Genomic DNA, 20909 nt, shown 5'->3' on the forward strand with positions numbered 1-20909 from the left:
TAATATATATACATGTATACACACACACACATATATTTACATATCTTATATATATATATATATATATATATATATATATATATATATATATATATATATATATATATATAAACTGTACTCACTTTTTTGGCCTTTAATACTACGTCCATCACAGCTCCGTTTCTTTGGACTTGCTGCCCATCCTCCCTAACTAAATACTTATTTGTAAATATTAATCTATTCAATGGGCTCCCAGTTCAGCCATTTGAAGTCCTTTTAGTCATTTTAATTGCAAGTTTTGCAATGTATTTACAGCATATCTCATTGTCAGTTCTTGGATATAAATTAATTTAATCTTTTGCACGCTATATATTGAATGAAAAAATGTGGAAGGCAGCTTGAATGATAGAAACAGGAGTGCTTGAAAAAGCAATATTGCTTGTTACTACACTGACCACTGTTACCTAAACAGCCAACACACGAATCAGTCGTCAGTTCATATTATAAAACAAACGTGTTTCTAGATCACTACACAAAACGTTAAAATTAATTAGAGCATTTTAAAATGATTAAATCGGTTGTCACATCGCTATGACAATAAATCGTTGGTTAACTTCTTATTCAACGGAAAACTGTTACGAGCAGACGCAATGCAGACCTTTTGAATGTAAATTTACCAAAGACTATAACGCCTCAAATTTATATTTCATATGTACAATAATATTATATATATATATATATATATATATATATATATATATATATATATATATATATATATATATTATGTGCGTGTGGTGGATGTGTTTGTAGCTACCTACCCGGAACGCTGCTTGCTCTCCCTGGCGATCGCAAAGGTACTACAGTGCATAATCCAGCGCGAATTCTGTAGAATCATTATTCTCTCCGTGTATGTTCATGCGCATGGCGATAATTTCATTAACGTGCCGCCCCTGCATGTTTAATTGCCTATTTTTTTTCTTTTACCTTGTAACTCTTAAAACTGATTGGTCTCGAGAGAGAACAAACAAGGCATAAATTATGGACGTAAGGGCGGGATCTTTAATGATAACAGCTCGCAATTGCTAGGTAGAAATTAATGACTTTGTAATAAGTAATTATAGCTTCGTGCATTTTTCATTTTTCCCTTTTCTAACATGAGCTGCTACAAGTGGGAACTTTGAGCAGTGACTTATGTATGCATGTATACTTACGTATATATATATATAATATATATATATATATATATATATATATATATATATATATATATATATATAGACATAAATTGATAGTAAAAATGGATTTAAAAAAGGACCATAACAGAAGCAAAGAAATTTTAATTAGCCAGTCTAAGTTTTTGGCTGAGATATGTGGCTTGTTAAAAAATTATTTTTATTCTATAATTTTATGGGCCTTTTTAAAGTGTCAAATTAAAGAAATTGGAAATTTTATATATATATATATATATATATATATATATATATATATATATATATATATATGTAATATATATATATATATATATATATAATATATATATATATATATATATATATATACATATGTGTGTGTGTGTGTGTGTGTATGTGTATATATCAATTTATAATATATATTATATTTTATATATATATGTGTCGTAATATAATATAAATGCCATAAATTAGTGGTTGCACCAATAAGGTGAAGACCGTTTTTTAGAACTTAATGATGAATAGGAATGTATTTGGTTCTGCATGTATTATCGCTTTTACTTCCCCTCGCCTTCTCTATGCTTCATTCTACTTCCACGTGCAATATTTCATCTAACAATTTATGGTTTTATTATTATCTCAGAAGGGTTGCATTTTCTTAGTTGATTCACTGCTGAGCATGAAATTGTTTACCTGCCCATCATGCCGTCATAGTAAACTAACCAGTGGAAATGCAATATATACAGTGGTGATTAATCATCAGAATTATCTATGATGTAAACACTCATGTTTTAGTAATATTCACCTTGGCCTAAATAATGATTATAGTGTTTGTTCAATTTTTTTTTTATTGCATTTCGTACTCGAGATCTTAATCAAATGAGACAAACTGGGTCTCCTGGAAAGCAGTGTCTATTAATAGTGATAGGTGGACCGTGTCTTTCATTTAAAGGATACTGACAGATTCCCTGTAGCGGGGTAGTGCCATCAGTGCACCTCATGCGGTGCACTGTAGGCATTGCTTAAGGTTCTTTGCAGCGACCCTTCGGCCCCTAGCTGCAACCTCTTTCATTCTATTTTCTGTACATCTGTTCATGCTCTCTTTATTCCATCTGACTTTCCACCCTCTCTAGCAAATGTTTCAGTTTTCCTCCTGTTACGCCTTTCAGACCTTCTTAATGTCCATTTCCTTTTCAGCACTGAATGACCTCACAGGTCCCAGCACTTGGCCTTTGTTCTAAATTTTATAATCCAATCCAGTCCAGACTGACAGGTTGAAAAATATATTTTTGCTACAGAAAAACTGGCAAATTGTTTATAAGCTGAATGTAAATATATTGGTGCTCCAGATTGTGCCGAAGGTCATGAACACTGAATATCCGTGTTAATGTAATACAGGGAAAATTTCACCATACAAGACTAATTCATAGTAATCAAATCATTCTCCTATAAAGGATCCAAAAGTCCAAGTCTGAGGCAAGATTTTGATAAATGACTTCAAGACTGCAGATTTGCAGACTATTTCAGCTTGGAGTAAAAATACAGTTAAAGAATTGTAAAGTCATCATTCTGTCTTTCTTTAATTTTTTTATATGTAGAAGGTTAGGTATCCAGTGAGAGGCCCAGAATACACCCACGTATTGTGGGGAACTGACACACTTTTGATGGAGATAGAAAAATTTGGTCATAGATGTAGGCCCTTTATAGTTAAGCAGACCAGATGACATGATGCAAGTGATGTATAAGCTCATCTTTCCTTCGTTATTTGATATGTGGAAGATTAGGTACCCAATGAGATGCCAAGAATACAACCATTTATTGTGGGGATCTGAACCACTTTTGATGTGGATAGCTATTTTGTCCCAGGTTTAGGCCCTTTATGTTACCCAGACCAGATGACATGATGTGAGTAACGTATAAGCTCATAACTGTGAGGGTGCTCAATGATTGGCTACCAAACTTTACACTAAAACTTTGTAAAGTTTGTACACTAAAACTTTACACTAAAACTTTGTTCAGCAGGTAAAGTCTGGTTGGCAGTAAACATAAAATTTAGGAAATTACTGTATCATCTTTCCCAAAGGTCTACAGTAATGTGCTGAGGAGATGGAAACTGGCCCATATCATCAAGAACATTTCATGCATATTTAACTCACGAATTTATGATGGACAAGCAACCCCCAGTTCTCCTGTTCCCTGTAGGGGGTTAGTGCTGTCAATGCACTTCATGCGGTGCACTTAAGGTTCTTTGCAGCATGTCTTTGGCCCCTAGCTGGAACCCCTTTCGTTTCTTTTACTGTACCTACTTTCATATTCTTTTTCTTCCATCTGACTTTCCACCCTCTCCTAACAGTTGTTTTACAGTGCAACTGTGAGGTTTTCCTCCTGTTACACCTTTCAAACCTTTAACTACTGTCAATTTCTGTTTTAGCGCTGAATGACCTCACGGGTCCCAGAGCTTGGCCTTTGGTCTAAATTCTATATTCAGACCTCCTGTGATGACTTTGATCTCATTGAGTGTTTGTCGCGATGGCTTTGGCAATACGTAACCTCCTCCCTAGAATACTCTGAGAGGTAGTAAATGTAACCATAATGGTACTATTTTAAAGTTCATAGGAGCTCACTTCCTTAATAAAATCCAGTGTATTATTAAGGGCAGACTTAAGTAATAATATACATACTGTGCTCAGAGCTTTTATGATTTTAGTTAATTTTATAACATAAATTTTATCTTTGTTACCAGTTTAAAACATTTGGGATTTTTTAAAATTTACTAACATTTTCCAATGTCTATGACCTTTGTTATTGTGACACCAGATAATTAAATATTAAATTAGTCATTATGAATAATGTTACCAATTGTTTTAAGAGATGCCATCAAGACAAATTACAGTACTACATGTGATTTTGAATACACATACCATGTATAAGTTAGATACTACTTTTACGTAAGATTTCACACCCAACCTGTCGACTTTTGCTTCCTGTAATCTCCATGTGCAGGAGTGATTTTGGCACAATGGAGGAGAAACTTTATATGCATGTGTAGCCTAATAACACACAAAAGGAGGGAGCATGACATGCTATAAGAATGTTGCAGTTCACAGGGACAGAGTGACTGATTGGCACACTCATACAAACTTTTTAATTGCAATTTGTCAGTGAACCAGTTGACATGGTCTGGCTTCCACTAGCTCCCACTTTGGATGCCATTTGTTATACATTACGAGTATGTCAACGAAATGCTATGGTGCAATTATGCTAATTATTGAGCATTATGAATATACGTAATTGTCACTTGTACATTGGTAGCGGAGCAGTATTGATTTGTGTGACTCAAATTATACCATGTAATAATGCAACAACACAGTTTGAAGGATATTCAATAAATCAAAGTTTTCTACATCCTGTTGTTCAAGGTGGCTTCATGGTTCTCCTGTACCTTATTAAAAAAAGATGTATTTATATATTGTCAGTTGAGCCTTAATGATTTTAGATTTTTATGAAACCCTCATAACTTGACATTTTTATAAAGCCCTCATGACTTGAGAATTTTACAAAGCTCTCATGATCTGAAATTTTTATGAAGCCTCATAACCTGAAACTTTGGAAGATCTGATAATTTTTAGTTTGATGAAGTTGTTATTACTTGAAATTTTGATATAAATCATAATATTAGATTATGATGAAGGCCTTATAACTTGTAACTTTCATAAAAACCTAGATTTTTACAGTTTTTTGAAGGCCAGATTCTGATAAAGCCCATATTAACTTGAAATTGGCCCAAGTTCATGAGAGGATGAGTACATTCAAGATACCTTCCACACCAGAAATGATAAAAGAAAATGGGAAATTTTAAATAGTTTTGTTCCTTATAACTTTTACTGTATTTCTTTGGTAAGTATATTTAATAAGAGTGCATGGCCCATTTGATTTTTAACAGTGTGATTTCCTAGCCTAATGATAGGAAAGTTTCAATACCTGCCGTAGAATGGTCTTCACTAGTTGTTGGCTGTAGTGACAACTTATTTGTGAAGTTTGTATTAGAAAAGGCCAGATTAATGTTTAATTAAGCAGCTGTTATCCTACACCATGCTTATATTGGTTAGGTTAGATGAGAATGGATTTCAACATAAAATCTGATTGAACTAGAAAAAACCTTCCCCTAATACATGTACCCTAGTATGATTTCAATTATAGGTTAATTGTTGATTGTTGATATTCATGACTGTTTATGCATGGTGTGTGCTGTATTTATGCTACCAAAGACTTACATTTTCCTAGCACTAGCTTAGTACTTTCAAATTAACACTGAAAGAAAGGTTCATTCCTATAGACATGCAAATCATTGTCTTTCATGTATGTATTCTTCAGTGCAACCTGGAAATGATTGTTGGAGTTCAGTAAAAAGCTGGTAAGTTTGTGGTAGGCAGGGGAGGGGGAAGGGGGGAATAAGCATGTGAGTGATTGGAATACCTAGCATTATTTCTTTAGCGGTGTAGACAAGTGCTGTGTTCTATGTGACTGGAACATTGAAGCTCTTATTTCTTTGCATGTACATATAGTGTGTGCTGGCTGGTTTCCTTTTCAGTGGATTTGACGAGAAACAGAGGAAGGCCAAAAGATGTGCCCAGTGTCTAATCCTTCACTTTTAACATCACCAATCTTTTTGGCTCCTTACTCCCAGACTGCTCTCCCTTGCTTCCTGCTTCTTTTGCTTATCCTCCCGTTTGTTCAGAAGCGGGTATGCATGTAAAGGTAGGTGACCGGCACACACTTTCTATGTCGAACAAGGCACATGAGGTATGTGACCAGCACACACTGTATGTCGAACCAGGCACATGTGCCAAGTTCTCCCCAGGCAAGACCATTGTGTATGCTCATGGTTCTTCACTGAAAACCTCTGATTTGTTGGCTGCTTTTGGCATACAGTATCTGTTTCACTGAAATACATGCAAAAGATTTGGCCATCCCTTGTTTTGGCTATCCATCTTTTGCTGCACTCCTGAACCATTCCGCAATGAGTAGTGTCCCTGTTCCTGCTAAGGAGCTCTACATTGTTGAGCCTCCTGTAATGGTCATGTCGCCTGTAAGTTACCACAGCAGTATTGAGCACAGGTCTTGCTGCTCTGACATTGATACTTACCCTGACCATTCTAATTCTTCCCCTTTTATCTTCTAGCCCTTCCTCCTCTTCTTTTTCTGCCCCTTCTTCATCTCAGGAAGAGTAAGAAGAGGTCTCAGAAGTCTTTCATAAGAAGTCCCAGCATTATGGCACTTCCTTTTTCAAAGATTAGTGGTGGCATTTGTTCACCAGCAGAAAAGATGTCAGTTGTAGGAAAGGTTGACACTAGACTCTTATTGAGCTTACTTGTGACCCAGTGCCTTCCCATTCCTTCCAAGACAGTGAGGACTGCCTGGACTCTTCTGTTTGTATTTCAGTTGTGGTTCAAAAGCAACAGGTTCCAGCTCTACAATACTGATGGGTAAAGTGGCGACCCACTTGTGTATTCGTGCAGGTACTCAGGATGTTCCTGGTTTTTTCAGAACTCCCATTGTGAGCATTAGCCTATAGTCTCTGCTAGTTTGGCATCAACTCATCATAAGAAGGTTAACAGTTGAGTTGACAATGGTTCAAAGCATGTCTATTCTGATCATAAGTCAATCACAACTTATGCTTCAGTGATCAGTACCACAGATTTGATTATTTATGTTTATGGTCCTAGTAACACTCACCAGGGCAGAATAGTGTCAGCCCTTCTTTTAGGAGAGGATACAACTCATGCTTTGGAGAATGTGTTAGAACCTGATGGTTCTTCTCTTATGGGACCTCTTCAGGCCAAGTTGGAGTGGCATTTTTGATAAATCATTGGACTTTGTGACTGTAATGGTCTTGGGGAAGCAACCATGACTCCTTCGTCAGACCTGAACTTAGTCAGTAGATTATTGTTGCAATTGTCATGGTTGCAGCTTACTCTAGGTGTCTTGAATCAGGTCAACAGTCTGACCTGCAAATCACAAGGTTCCTGGTTTACCAGCATGTTGAACAAGCTACTACAATGCCGTTAACCCTTAAACGCCGATTGGACGTATTAAATGTCGATGCAATATAGTTTTTTTTTTAATTCGCGGAAAAATAGTTATGGGCCTACGAGGCGAAAACTTTTGAATCACGCTCCTTGAGGGATGCTGGGAGCTCACGGATCAAGCTGTTGTTTTGTTTACAAGCGTTACTCAGGTGCGCATGTGCGAAATGCCTTCTTCTCGCACCAGCAAGCATCAGCAATGCGTCGTCCGAGAGCGATCTTTTGCCGCAATCGTGTTTTGCCGAACTTTTGCGAGAGTTTGAGTATTTGTGGTGGTACAAGACGTACTTAGAGATGTCTGAACGTCGAATGGAGCGTGAAAGGCACGTTTTACCTCTCAGGATGGATCGTGTGAGACGTATTTTGGGCTTGGATGCTGGCGAAGGACCAAGCACCCAAGATGACCTCGCTTGGAAGTCTCTAGCACAATATTTCGATTTATGGTGAATTTATGAAAAAAAAAAAAAAAATTTTCCTTACGTCCGCGCGGTAACTCTTCCGAAAAAATCAAATTTTTTTTGTGCGATTGTCGAAATGTTTGCACCATTTAAAATTACCTGTTACATAAAGTTTTATATATGAAAATGTGCGCAATTTCATGTAGAATACAACTAAAAATGATTGAAGGTTGTAGCTTTCTATATTTTTGAAATATTTGCATATAAATCACGATAAATAGAAAAAAACCACGTTCGGTCAATTTGACTCTACCGAAATAGTTGAAAAAACGCAATTGTAAGCTAAAACTCTTACGGCCTAGTAATATTCCGTCATTTTCTTCATTTGAAACAAATTTGAAGTCTAGAACAATATTGTAGTTATGGTGAATTTTTTGAAAAATATATTTTACCTTCACTCGCGCGCCGATTCGCGGCCGCAAGTCTCGAAATACCGTACATCGCATTATCTTAATATTTGCTCCTTTTTCATATTAGCCGTTTTATAGAGTTTTCATATATCAAAATGTGCGCAAATTCATGAAGAATACAATACAAAATAATTGAAGGTTGTAGCTTTTCCCATCTCCGAAATATGTTCATATAAAAATATATATATAAAAAATAAAAAATTTCGACACTCGGTAAAATCTAACTCGCCCGCCGAAATGGTCGAAATCTGCAATTCTAATCTAAAACCCTTACAGTATCGTAATATTCAATCATTTGTCTTAATTTTGAAACAAATTGGAAGTCTCTAGAATAATATTTAGATTACGGTGAATTTTTGTTTTGAAAAATAAAATTTTTTACGTCCGCAGCGTTTACGAATTCGTACATCATTTTGTGATAATATTTTTCCGGTGTTGCTTTTATTGTTTTACTATGTATTATATATCAAAATGATTGCAATTTAGTGTACAATACAACGAAAAAAAAAGTAACTCGTTAGCTTCGACCGTTTTTTGCACAGCGTTATTTGAATATAATTATCTATGAATTTTTTTTTTTGCTACCATATATCGCATTATTTACATATGATAATGATATTATTTTTCATTTCTGATGATTGCATACTAAACTGTAGGCAATGACAAAAAAATGAGTCAAAAATGAACTCTTAATCTTCAAAACTAAGCACGCTGTGATTTTTTGAAAAAATTATTTTTTCCGCTTCCAAGCGCCTCACTCCAAAACCGGCGCGGCAGACATTAGAGGTTTCGATTTTTTTATGGGCTTTCAGCGTAAGAGGGTTAATTAATTTTATATCTTTGGAGAGAAATTCACAGAATTCTATAATATTTAACTGCCTTTTTAAAACCACATGGCCAAGATACAACCAAATACTATGATAACAATTACATTAAATGCAATGAATGGTTTAATGGCAAATAACACTCAGTATGTAGTAGTTTTGTCTTTAATTAAATAAATTTAATATTTACTAAAGATAATAAAAAGATACTCTTGACTCAAACATTTTTGCTGCAGAAATACTACATTGTATTTCGATACATTAAAAACTAATGATGCTTGAGTGTATCACTACTAGGCATACATGAAGAGAGAAAAATATCTTTCACAGCCCTGAAAAATAATTAGGTCCTATAAGAGTATGCTTGGCACATCCCTTTATATTTCAGTCCTCCAAACGTTACTGTACAATTAAACTGAATACAAATAACAAACCTTCCCTAAATTGCCATACTTTGTTGAAAAAAAAAAGTGATATGTTTCAGATTGTGCTTGCAAGAATAATTACAAGCAATTATTTAACCTTGCAAAAGATATAATTTAAAATACACTGATAAAACATGGAACATGAGACCATGGAGAGTACATTTATTGAACATTTAGTGTCTATGCATTCATAAATGGAGAAGACTCCAGTGCTTTTCAAAGGGTAAATATTAACCAATGCTAACAAGCATTAATTACTAAAAATGTGTAGATTTCAGCAATACCGAAATGAAACCTACTTTTGTCATTTCACCATTTAATGACAAAACAATAATACACAGCTGGTATTTTATTTAATGATGATCAACATACATCTGAAATAATCTACAGCCATTATACTGTAAATCCTACATCTATTTAATCTTAGCATCTACATTAAATGTCAAGATCCAATGTAAATGGAAATGAGAGCAACATATCTATTCATACCAACTGAACTTTACTAGTATCATGAAATTTTTTTTACTACATACTACATAACTACTTTTACACTTGAGTTTACTATATACTGCAAAACTTGCCTCTATGAATTCTAAAATATGGATGAAATTTGTAACCTACGTGATTTTTTTTTTCTCGTAAATAATGAACACAGTGTTCTGCTTACATCTCCATTAATATTTTTTCCACCAATGCAAAAAGTTAGTAGTTATCACTGAATTAATATTAAATCCAAGTACAATAACCATTCCTTATAGGTTAAGAGAGAATTAAGGCATTGCTTCTCTAACAAAGACCACATGCAGGCCACAAAATTTTATATCCATTTTAACTTAGACTTCCTAATGCATTTGTATAAGACACAACCTCTTGGATTTACAGCCTACTTAAGGTTATGACTGCATGAGACAGACCTTCCAACAACCACTGTCCTATACAAGAGTATCACCATAGTGGTTATGCAGTCTGTCATACAGAATTTCACTTGGACTTCATTGCATATGTGTCAATATTATTAACAGACCACAAGTACGTAAAAAAAAATTAGTACTGTAATATATAGTATGTAAAAAAAAATTAGCACTGTAATATATAATTAACTTAATACTGTACAATAATAGACACTGCTGTAAGTACTTGAGAACTGGTGAATTTAAAGACTTTTATTTGAACTTTCAAAAATATAAGTAATCTATAAATAGTATTATAAATAATGCAGAAGAAAGGAAAACAATTTTCCCAGTACACTATAGACAGCATCTTATCATAGAAAAATTGGGTTGAGATCACTACTGCTACGCATAAAGCTCAAAGTCAATACGTCTTGTTGAATACCATTGTCCATTTTGTTTAGATTTCCTAACATATGCTCCTTTCTCGAAATAGCCAGAGTCTTGCCACTGCATCATCTTCTCATTTGTGAATGGTCCATATATCTCCTCTGTATCCTCATTTTTCCATCGAAGTTCCCACATAATCTCATCTTTGAAATAAAGAGAAAAAAATAGTGAATACATGACAATGAGCTGGAAGACCAAAATTAAAAACATTTATTGTTGCTTACAATGAGTGACTTGGAGATAAACAATAGCTTACATAAACCCATTAATCTGATGAATGCCATGCTATAATCACTAGACTCTCAGTCCATATTTTCCAAAGATGAGCATAGTCATGATAAAATTCATGTGTATGTTTTCCTTTCATTATTGTTCTCCACTGATTCCATCTCCTCCACCTCTGAATGTTGAAAGATTGATAAACCCTCTATAGCACTAAAGTTGAATCCTGTCTAGTTATTCATCTATCCCCTGAAAAATGTTCATACCATGGCTGACAATTGCCACTGTCTTCCTGGGGATGTTCACGTGGCAACCAATGACTGTTATCATGTAACCCACATGGAGTCCTTTATATGATTGAAGGGGTTATTATGAACACCCAGTTTCATTTATAACTATAAAATACTATGCATAATTTTACCTAGTTTTGTAGATGCCTTTTTTCCATCACTTCCTTTACTGGTCTCGCTCTCTTCCTTACTACCCTTTTTATCCACATCTTTTTCTTCCTCTGCAAACATATCCATCTCTGGCTCAGCTGGTGGTGCACTAGCTTTCTGTACCTACAAAAAATGAAGTATGAATAAATATATAACTTTACTGAAAAACAAAACAGCAGAGAGCATAACTTCACAAAAGCCACTTAAATATGTACCTAGGTCCCAGCTCTCACCAATTTTTGTCAACTCTAAGAACCTACAAGTAGTTGTTATGATGAAGATAAACTCAATGAATGTATGAATTATAATAGTAATACTATCTTAAATCCAGGTCTTCCTGTATCAGATTTATCAACTTGCCCCTTTCTATCAGTCCATATATAACCTTGATGCATGCAATTTGTTACAATAAAATTTACTTGTATTACTCTTCTCTTCACCTATCTATGCAAACTATTTCCCTAGATCCTTGAATTGTTTTTATTTTGCTATACTTTCAATATATTATACAATAAGTCTTAGTATATCACAATCTACAATATCTTGTCTTATACTTTAGTTAGAAAAATGATATTATGATACAATAAAGTTTTGTACATACAGTGGTACCTCGAGATACGAAAGGCTCAACTTACGAAAGCTGACATGAAAAATTTTACTCCTCTACATACGAAAAGTTTTCATGATACGAAAGGTTTCTGAAAGTCCGAGATTCGCCCGGTAACAATTTTGAAACTCGCGCCGCGCACCGCCATCTTAGTTCTAGTAGACTCGCCACCATCCTCCTGCTCTCCCATTGGTTCCTGATGCTAGCCAAGCCATGAGATCCTTCTCTCCTATTGGACACATCCCTCCCATCATGCCTCTTATACGTACGTACATGGTGGCGACCCTACCCCGGCCACCTCGTACCAGAATCTTTATCGTACGCATGCGGCATTCGTTCGGTCCAACGACGATTTCGTTTTGTATCATAAATTTGTTAGTGATTTCGTTGTGCTACTTTATCGTGTTGTGAGAACCTAATTAGTATACGTACTACATACGTAACTTAACCCTCTTACGCCGGAGCGGTAAATAAAAAATTGTCTCCCGTGTGCCGGAGGGGTTTCGGAGTGAGCGCGGAAGCAGAAAAAATATTTTTTTCAAAAAATCACAGCGCGCTTAGTTAAGAGTTCATTTTTGGCTCCTTTTTTTGTCATTGCCTGAAGTTTAGTATGCAACCATCAGAAATGAAAAAAATTATCATTATCATATATAAATAATGCGATATATGATATCGCAAAAACGAAATTTCATATGTAATTGTATTCAAATCGCGCTGTGCGCAAAACGGTTAAAGGTAACAAGTTACTTTTTTTTCGTTGTAATGTACACTAAATTGCGATCATTTTGGTTTATAACACATTGTAAACCGATAAAAGCAACACAGAGAAAATATTATCACAAAATAATGCATGAATTCGTAACGCGCAACGTAACAAATTTTTTATTTTTTTCAAAATTCACCATAAATCTAAATATTGTCCTAGAGACTTCCAATTTCTTTCAAAATGAAGAAAAATGATTGAATATTACTATGCTGTAAGAGTATTAGCTTACAATTGCAGTTTTCGACCATATCTGACAAGTTAAAGTTGACCAAATGTCGATTTTTTTTATATATATATTTTTTATATGCAATTATTTCAGAAATAAGAAAAGCTATAACCTTCAAATATTTTTTGTTTTATTTTACATGAAATTGCGTACATTTTCATATATAAAACTCTATGAAATGCCTAATATGAAACGGAGCAAATATTCCGAGAATGGACGTACGTATTTCAGAGATTTGTGGAGGAGAATCCGTGCGCGGAGGAAGGAAATGACAATTTGTCTAAAATTGCATTTTTCCTAACTATACAAACCTGAGGTCCTTTTACAATAGGAAGGTACTAGCGGCAGCTGGATAGGTCGTAAGCTTTCGAACAAGGGGTTCGGTAGTTAACTGCTTGTCCGACAGGCTGCGCGCGCGCGACTGGGAGGTAAACAAATCACTTTGCTTTTGGTCCAAGCAAAAACTGCAGAGTGAGGGGTGGTGGCATGAGGTGGGGCTATGTGTAAAAGGACCTCAGGTTTGTATAGTTAGGAAAATGCAATTTTAGACAAATTGTCATTTGTTCCGACACGGCATACAAACCTTCGGTCCTTTTACAATAGGAAGACTCACTTCTTGGTGGGTGGAATCTGAGTCTTTTGTGAACAGACTGGTGTTCGCCCAACCTTGGAAGCCTCCCTGGTCGTAAGAGCGAGGGAGGGATCCAAGCCTCTGTCCGATTGATCGGGGTGTGCACCGCAGATCAATGGTCAGACCTCTGGACCGAGTACTAAGAGAGAGGCAAGCGTATCTCTTCGTACCAGCAATGTAAGAAAACTTTGTTCCTGTACAGGAGCAAAGTTAAAGTCATGGTTTTGACTCTTGTAGGCATCCACTTCCCCCCCTTGTAGAAGGAAGTGGTGGATATTCTGCTCCCATCCCTCGTGAAAGGGATAGGATGGGGCTCTGTCATATAGCTCACCGGCATCTCGTCCTTATCCAGCAGGGTGATGACCGTATCCCTCTACCCACAGGTAGAGGGGTAGAAAAAGATAGAAAGAGAAGCCAGTCACTTTCTCATCACTATCTATTCATACAGTCACACCAGGACTCGATGCTGTTCAGCCTGCCTAGGGTCTGGGTTAGCTAGACGACGTGTTGAGCAGCCACCACGGGTCCTAAGGAAAACCGATCCAAGGACCTATGGGCAATATCCAAGAGGTATAAGGAAGTTGCCGGTGGTCTGGTTGTACCAGACCCCTGCCTTCCATACCTGCGCCACGGAGAAGTTCTTACGAAACGCCAACGAGGGGGCCAATACTTCTGACTTTCGTGAGTTTCTCGGACGGACGTACGGATGTCGTCACTACATCAGCCTCATACGCCCTCCTGAAGACCTCACGCAGCCAGGACGAAAGAGTGTTCTTGATACTTCTTTCTTGTTGACCCCCCCGTTGCTAACGAAGAGGCGTCGACACTCAGGCCCGAGGTGTCTGAGTTCTCTTCAGATAGCGCCGTAGCGTCCTCCCAGGACAAAGCAGCATCTCATCCACATCATTATCTGCATGACGCTCCCGTACTCTCTTCGCCGATGCCAGGTCCAGCAAGACGAGGGTCATTTGAGTTCCCTGGTTGGCAAGACCTTTGGAAGCTGCTCCTAAGCAAGGAGATCTCGAACGAGTTCGAGATGTCCATCCCGTCAGTTTCAGGAGGAGCGACAAGGCGGCTCTGTATCCTTTGACTGTGGGAACTTAAGAGGAGCTTCCTCGGCGAAGAAAAAACGAGGAAATCCGCTACCTGCTGAAGAGTGGCCTCTGAGAAGAGATAGGCCCCGTCTACGACACCAACCACCGAAGACGGCCGACTTCCCCTGGTACACAGCTGCAGAGGACTGACGGACGTTTCCTGCCATCTCTGTTGCTGCGCTACGAAAAAAGCTTCTCGTTCGAAGAGAAGGTGGATAACAGCCAGCCGTGAAGACGTAGGGACTGGACTGCTCGGTGGGGTGGCCTACCCGCTCGACTGTGTGTGGATGGCGAGAATAGGTTGTGCCAAGGGGAATCTCTCCCGGTTCTCTTGCGAGAAGAGCCAGCAGGTCCGGATACCAAACGGCCTGTGGCCATTTGGAAGCCATCAGGATCATCCTGAGATTCGGGATGGACCAGTGCTCGACTGATCCACCTTGCGAATCAGGCTGAACGGGGGAAAGGCATAGGCGAAGAGGTTGTCCCACGGGTGTGAAGAGCGTCCTCTGCAGCTGCCCATGGATCCGGCACGGCCGCGAAAGAACACCTGGAGCTTCCTGATGTGCCGGATGGCGAACAGATCCTCGACTGGTCGCCCCCACAGGTCGAAGAGCCTTTCCGCTACGTCCTGGTGTAGAGACCATTCGGTCCTATCACCTGATCCCGACCAAGGCTGAGCGTGTCTGCTACTACATTCCCTCCCTGGAATGTAGCGTTGCCGACAGCTCTATTGAGTGTGCCTCGGCCCATCGTGCACCTGCCGAGTCAATGATACAACGGGAGAGACACTAGGCCCTGTTTGTGACGTAAGCCACCACCGTGGTGTTGTAGTACATCAACACCACTGAGTGTCCCATCAAGCGGTCCTGGAACTCTTGGAGAGCAAGGAAAACTCTGCCTTTAGTTCCAGTACATTGATGTGAAGGTGCTTGTCGTTCTCGTACCACACTCCTGAAGTCCGCAACTCTTCCAGGTGTGCACCCCATCCCTCGGTCGATGCGTCTGAGAGCAGCTGCATTGTCCCGGGGGGAGAGTGCGGCGGAGGGCACTCCTCTTAAGGGGTTCCTGTCGTCCAGTCACCTGGCTAGGTCCTCCGCCCTCACCTCCTGTGTCAGTGACCATGGAAGGCTTGGGGGATCCGTCGCCTGTGACCAACATCTCCTTTGGTCTCCCTGAAGAGACCGCAGGTGAAGACGCCCGTTAGGGACTGGCTCCCGAGTGACGACAGGTGTCCGATCACGACTTGCCATTGCTGAGCTACCTTGTTTCCTGACGGAGACAGGAAACTGGGTTTGGCTGCCTCCCTGAATCTGCTACCGTGTCGATCAGCATACCCAGGTACTTCATCCTCTGCTTGTGCTCGAGATCGGACTTTTCGAAGTTCAGAACGATCCCCACCAGATCGCGACAGAACTCGAGCAGTCGATCCCTGTCCTGTAGCAACTTGGTTTTGAGCGGTTTTTGTTAGCTCGCAAGGAACTAACCAATCGTCGGAGGATTTTAAAAAAACCCCCCCCTCAGGAAATAATTCCCGTGCGAATATGGCCCCAAGCAGACACCAGAGTGAAAAACACTTGCGTTGAACACCTGTGGGGCGGTTGAGAGACCGAAGCAAACGTGGCTGAGCTGGTACACCGTCCCGTCGAGGATGAAGCGGAGGTACTTTCCGAAGGACTGATGAATGGGTATTTGTAGATACGCATCCTTCAAGTCCACTGAAAGCATGAAATCGTTCTCCCTGATAGAGTCGAGCACTGAGCGTGCCGTCTCCATCGTGAACCGGGTCTGGCGAACCCAACCGGTTCGGGGGAGAGAGATCTATCACTGGGCGCCAGCCTGTCCGTAGACTTTTCCATCAGGAAGAGTCGGCTGTAAAGCCCGGTGACTGATCCGTACCGATTTCTACAGTTCTCTTGCTCAGCATGGTCTTGATCTCCTGTACTCAATGCTACGTCCTTCGATGCCCCTGGAACGTACGCCTGCTGTTGGACCGGGTCCCAATGGCTGGCCAGGCACCCCCCCACTTCCGGCAGCAGGTGAGGGGAATGCCGTCCTTCCACTGTGAACGTCGTCTGGTTGGGGCTGATCGAGACCTGACAGGAGAAGAGCCGATACCGCTCCGACATCCATTCCGTCCTCGTCGAGGTCGAAACCTCAGGAGGACCGAAGGGATATATAAATACGATGTCCGAAGACACGTAGAAACGCCTCTGTCGCAGTTAGAGGAGGTGAAGGAGCTTGTTCGACCGTCCAGGAACCGAGAGAGCCTTCTTGTCCGGAGACGAGAGACTACCTGGCTCAACCCAGTCGGCAAGCTCCGATCGCGGCAGACCCACCGTCGATTTGGATTCCCTCTCGGGCCCCAAAACGACTCGAGCCGAGACGTGGCTCTGCTGGTGGGAGCGGCGATCCTTCCCCGAGGTCATTGTGCTGACGAATCAGCGCCAGTAACCTCGGCAAAGTTCCTCTGGATCTCGGAAGTCACAGCATCTTGCAGAGTGGGACCGTTAAGCCCTTCGAACAAGAGCATATTCCGAGAACCTTCCTCCTAAGAAGGGGGGAACAGCGACAGCCCTCTCGGTCTTCCCCATCCACTTGCGCATACGTCCTGGCCGGCCTCCAAGAACCGTGCCTGGCACGTATAGTGCGCTGTGGTGGGATCATGAGGGGCGCACCCCTCACGATCACTCCTCAATACCTCGCTCCTCCCCGGTGTAACCCGAGGAGGTTGAAGGCACGGGAGAGGCAGACCTGACGCTCCCTCTTTGCTCGCTGGCAGACACAGCAGGCTTTGAGGGCTGCAGGCGATCGTAACCCGCGGTGGCGATCGAGCTGCAGGCCTGGTCGAACCGTCTCGCTGTGGAGAACGGCTGGACTGAGCACAGCGGCCCCGATCTCGAGTGTCATAAGAGCTTGGTGCTGGTTGCCGTACCCGGTCGCTTTCTGTGAGAGCGACGGTCAGGCGACCTGCAGGCTCCACTGTCGCAGTGAGACCGGTGCTTGTCCTCACGGCACGTCACGTCGCTGGTTCCAGCCGTGGCTGGCACCGCTGAACGGGAGGACCTCTTCCCAGCCTCAGCCCGTGGTCGGTCGTGACCGTCACGCCGTCCCCGGGTAGCCAGCTGTTCACGCGAGAGTGAGAGCTGGTCTGGTGAGAGTCGCATGAGCGGCTGTCACCAGTCTTCCGCCCCGTGCCGTGAACCTGACACTGAGCGGAACTCAGAGGTCTGGTTCCTGGCTGCACGGTCCGCTGGTAGGCGACCGTACACTCGGTACCTTAACTCCCGCGAAACAGAGGCCGAGACGGACCCTGATGCAGTGGCAGAAACCCACTTGACACCAGGCGAGGAGTACCGGTGTTGAGCCCCTGGGGACCCCTTGGTCCACGTATGTCTTCTTCCTTGCGGAAGAAGAGACGGGCCCCGCTCCCGAAGGAGCAGGAGGACCAGCGGAAGGAACCCTCCCGTCCCACCGAGTGAGCGGGGGGGTACCGAGAAGCTCCCGATGAAGTTCTTCTTAGGAGGGAGGAGGCGACCTTCTTCTTCCTCGCTGTAAAGCCTTAGAAGTCGAAGGGGAAGAGGCGGCGGCCGACGAGCGATGAAGAAGATGAAGACGACGACCACGACACTTCCTCCTCTTCTTCGTCAGCTTCCTCAGGACAGACGTAAGATCTGCTACCTCCAGGGCGGAGCCGGGGCTGCTGTAGCCGAAGCCACAGGGCCCGGACGCACCTGTACAGACAGACCAAAGTCTGGGGTAGTACCACACGAACAGGGACGACATCAGCAGGTATGGGCATCTCAGGAACAGCAGGCACGGCCAGCACATCATCGGAGGGACAGCCACGCAGCAACGGCGGAACAGCCAGCGCAGCAACGGCAGGTAGCGCAGAACGGCAGCCAACGGCAGACAGCAGCAGCAAACTGCATCCCAGAATCGGCAGGTACGGCAAGCAGCACCGGAAACACAGGAAGTGGAGCAGCAGCCAGCAACATCCTGGTACCGCGGCAGGTCCAGGGGCGAGTTCTAGGGCAGCGGAATGTGTGGTCGCTGCAGCGCGGCAACCACGAGCGGCGGCGGCACACCCGCCCCCCTCTCGGTACGGCGAACGGCACTTCACAGCGGCTGTAGGCAAGACTGTTACCACGTGAGGCGAGTACACCCAGGTGAGGAGGGACGTCGTCACCTGGTTGCGTGGTCACCACTCCATGGGTGACCGCAGTAGGCTCCAGACATAGAACCGCAGCCCCTGGACACCAGCACGCTCTGCAATTGGAAGGACGCCCACACCTCACCAAGGTCCACGCTGTGGCAGTAGCACCTGCGGAAATAATAGTAGTAGCGATTAATGGGGGGGAAATCCCAATCCCCCGTGCAGGGGGTTTGATCCCTCCCGAACGAGTGGAAGACCCCTAATACAAATTGTACATCGGGCAACCGAGCGCCCTCGACGCTCGACGGATCGGGCGAGGAGGAGAAGAACACCGATAACCTCCCCCCCCCCCAAGGGGAAGAGCCATCTGTGGGAACTGAGCGGGGGGGGGTCTCGTTCCCCACCCCCGCACAGTACCCATGTACCCAACAACAAAATAAGAGCCCTAGAGCAATCGTGCCATCGGCACGAATACAAGGCATAAGGATCAATTCCCTGACTGAGCGGAACTTGAACCAAATAAATATTTGATGCAATCAATAATAAGGAAAAAACACCAATGAAAATTGCATCTTGCAAAACGGTTCACTTCACAATGAATAAGGGCTCGGATCGAGCGCATTTGCGCCCTCGGTACCGAGCGCAAGGGTGAAAGGTTTCATTCTTACCTTTATGGATCAAGGTTTCTGGAAACCTTGATCCATAATGAATTGATGCAATCAACAAATATATGAAAATGAAAAGACTACTGCGCTTGCGATTTCACTTCATATAAATAAAAAGGGGGAAGGATCAATTCCCGTGAATAGCGGAAACAATTGATCCCAGTCAACAATGCAATCTCAATAAAAAAATGAAAATGAAAAAGAACTGCACTTGCGATTTCACTTCATTCAAAATAAAAAGGGGAAGGATCAATCTCCGGGTAAGCTCGGAAACTGATCCAAAATGAGTATTGCTACAATAAAAAATAATATATGAAAATGAAAAAGAATACTGTACTTGCGATTCCACTTTCATACTGAATAAGTTTCCGTGCCGAGCGCATTCGTTCGGCAACGGGCATACAGGTCAAAAAAAAAATATAAATGAAAAGAGCACTTACTTACGATTTTCATCTACACATTTCCAACCCAATATACGCTCGGAGCGAGCGCTCCCGCCCTCGGCACCGAGCATACACAATACGAGGATCATTTCTGGGAAAATGAATTCCCGCAATTACGCCCTTCAGTCCGGGCACTCGGGTAAATCGGAGGGCGTTGTGAAGCCAAGATCCTTTAATTCACAATTGAACAATTCAATGAAATGATTGTACTTACAATTCAGTTTCACTAGATACATAGAAAAAGAAAAACACAATCATGCGAAAGCAAACGACGATGAAGCGGGCAGAGAGCGATGATACACGTCCACACGCCAGCAGGCCGAAAGCAAAAGTGATTTGTTTACCTCCAGTCGCTGCAAGCGCGCGCCTGTCGGACAAGCAGTTAACTACCGAACCCCTTGTTCGAAAGCTTACGACCTATCCAGCTGCCGCTAGTACCTTCCTATTGTAAAAGGACCGAAGGTTTGTATGCCGTGTCGGAACAAAGATTTTTTTTTAAATTCACCATAAATCTAAATATTTTGCTAGAGACTTCGAATTTGTTTCAAAATGAAGATAAATGACTGAATATTACTAGAAGACTGTAAGAGTTTTAGCTTACAATTGCGTTTTTTGTTGACCATTTCTGTAGAGTCAAAGTTGACCGAATAACGTGGGTTTTTTTTTTTCTATTTATCGTGATTTATATGCAAATATTTCAAAAATGAGAAAAGCTACAACCTTCAATTATTTTTTGTTGTATTCTACATGAAATTGCACACAATTTCATATATAAAACTTTATGTAACGGCTAATTTAAAATGGTGCAAACATTACCACAATCGCACGTATGATTTTTTCGGAAGAGTTACTGAGCGGACGTAAAGAAAATGTTATTTTTTTCATAAATTCACCATAAATCGAAATATTGTGCTAGAGACTTCCAACAATTTGTTGTCAAAAAATTA

The 20909-nt window shown here is 41.4% G+C and overlaps 1 protein-coding gene across 1 annotated transcript in view; it reads right to left on the reverse strand.

The window, feature by feature from the left end:
* Positions 1-9101: 9101 nt before the first annotated feature.
* LOC135198711 (CD2 antigen cytoplasmic tail-binding protein 2 homolog) overlaps positions 9102-20909 on the reverse strand; it is a 73649-nt gene continuing 61841 nt past the window's right edge. Inside the window, exons 6-7 of the mRNA XM_064226562.1 lie at positions 11359-11500; positions 9102-10858 (exon numbers count right to left, since the gene is read on the reverse strand). Coding sequence (XP_064082632.1) covers positions 10671-10858; positions 11359-11500 — 330 coding nt within the window. The 3' untranslated portion in view covers positions 9102-10670. The remainder of the gene's footprint in view (positions 10859-11358; positions 11501-20909) is intronic.

Source organism: Macrobrachium nipponense, chromosome 22, assembly GCF_015104395.2.
Source record: "Macrobrachium nipponense isolate FS-2020 chromosome 22, ASM1510439v2, whole genome shotgun sequence".
Lineage (NCBI taxonomy): Eukaryota > Metazoa > Arthropoda > Malacostraca > Decapoda > Palaemonidae > Macrobrachium > Macrobrachium nipponense.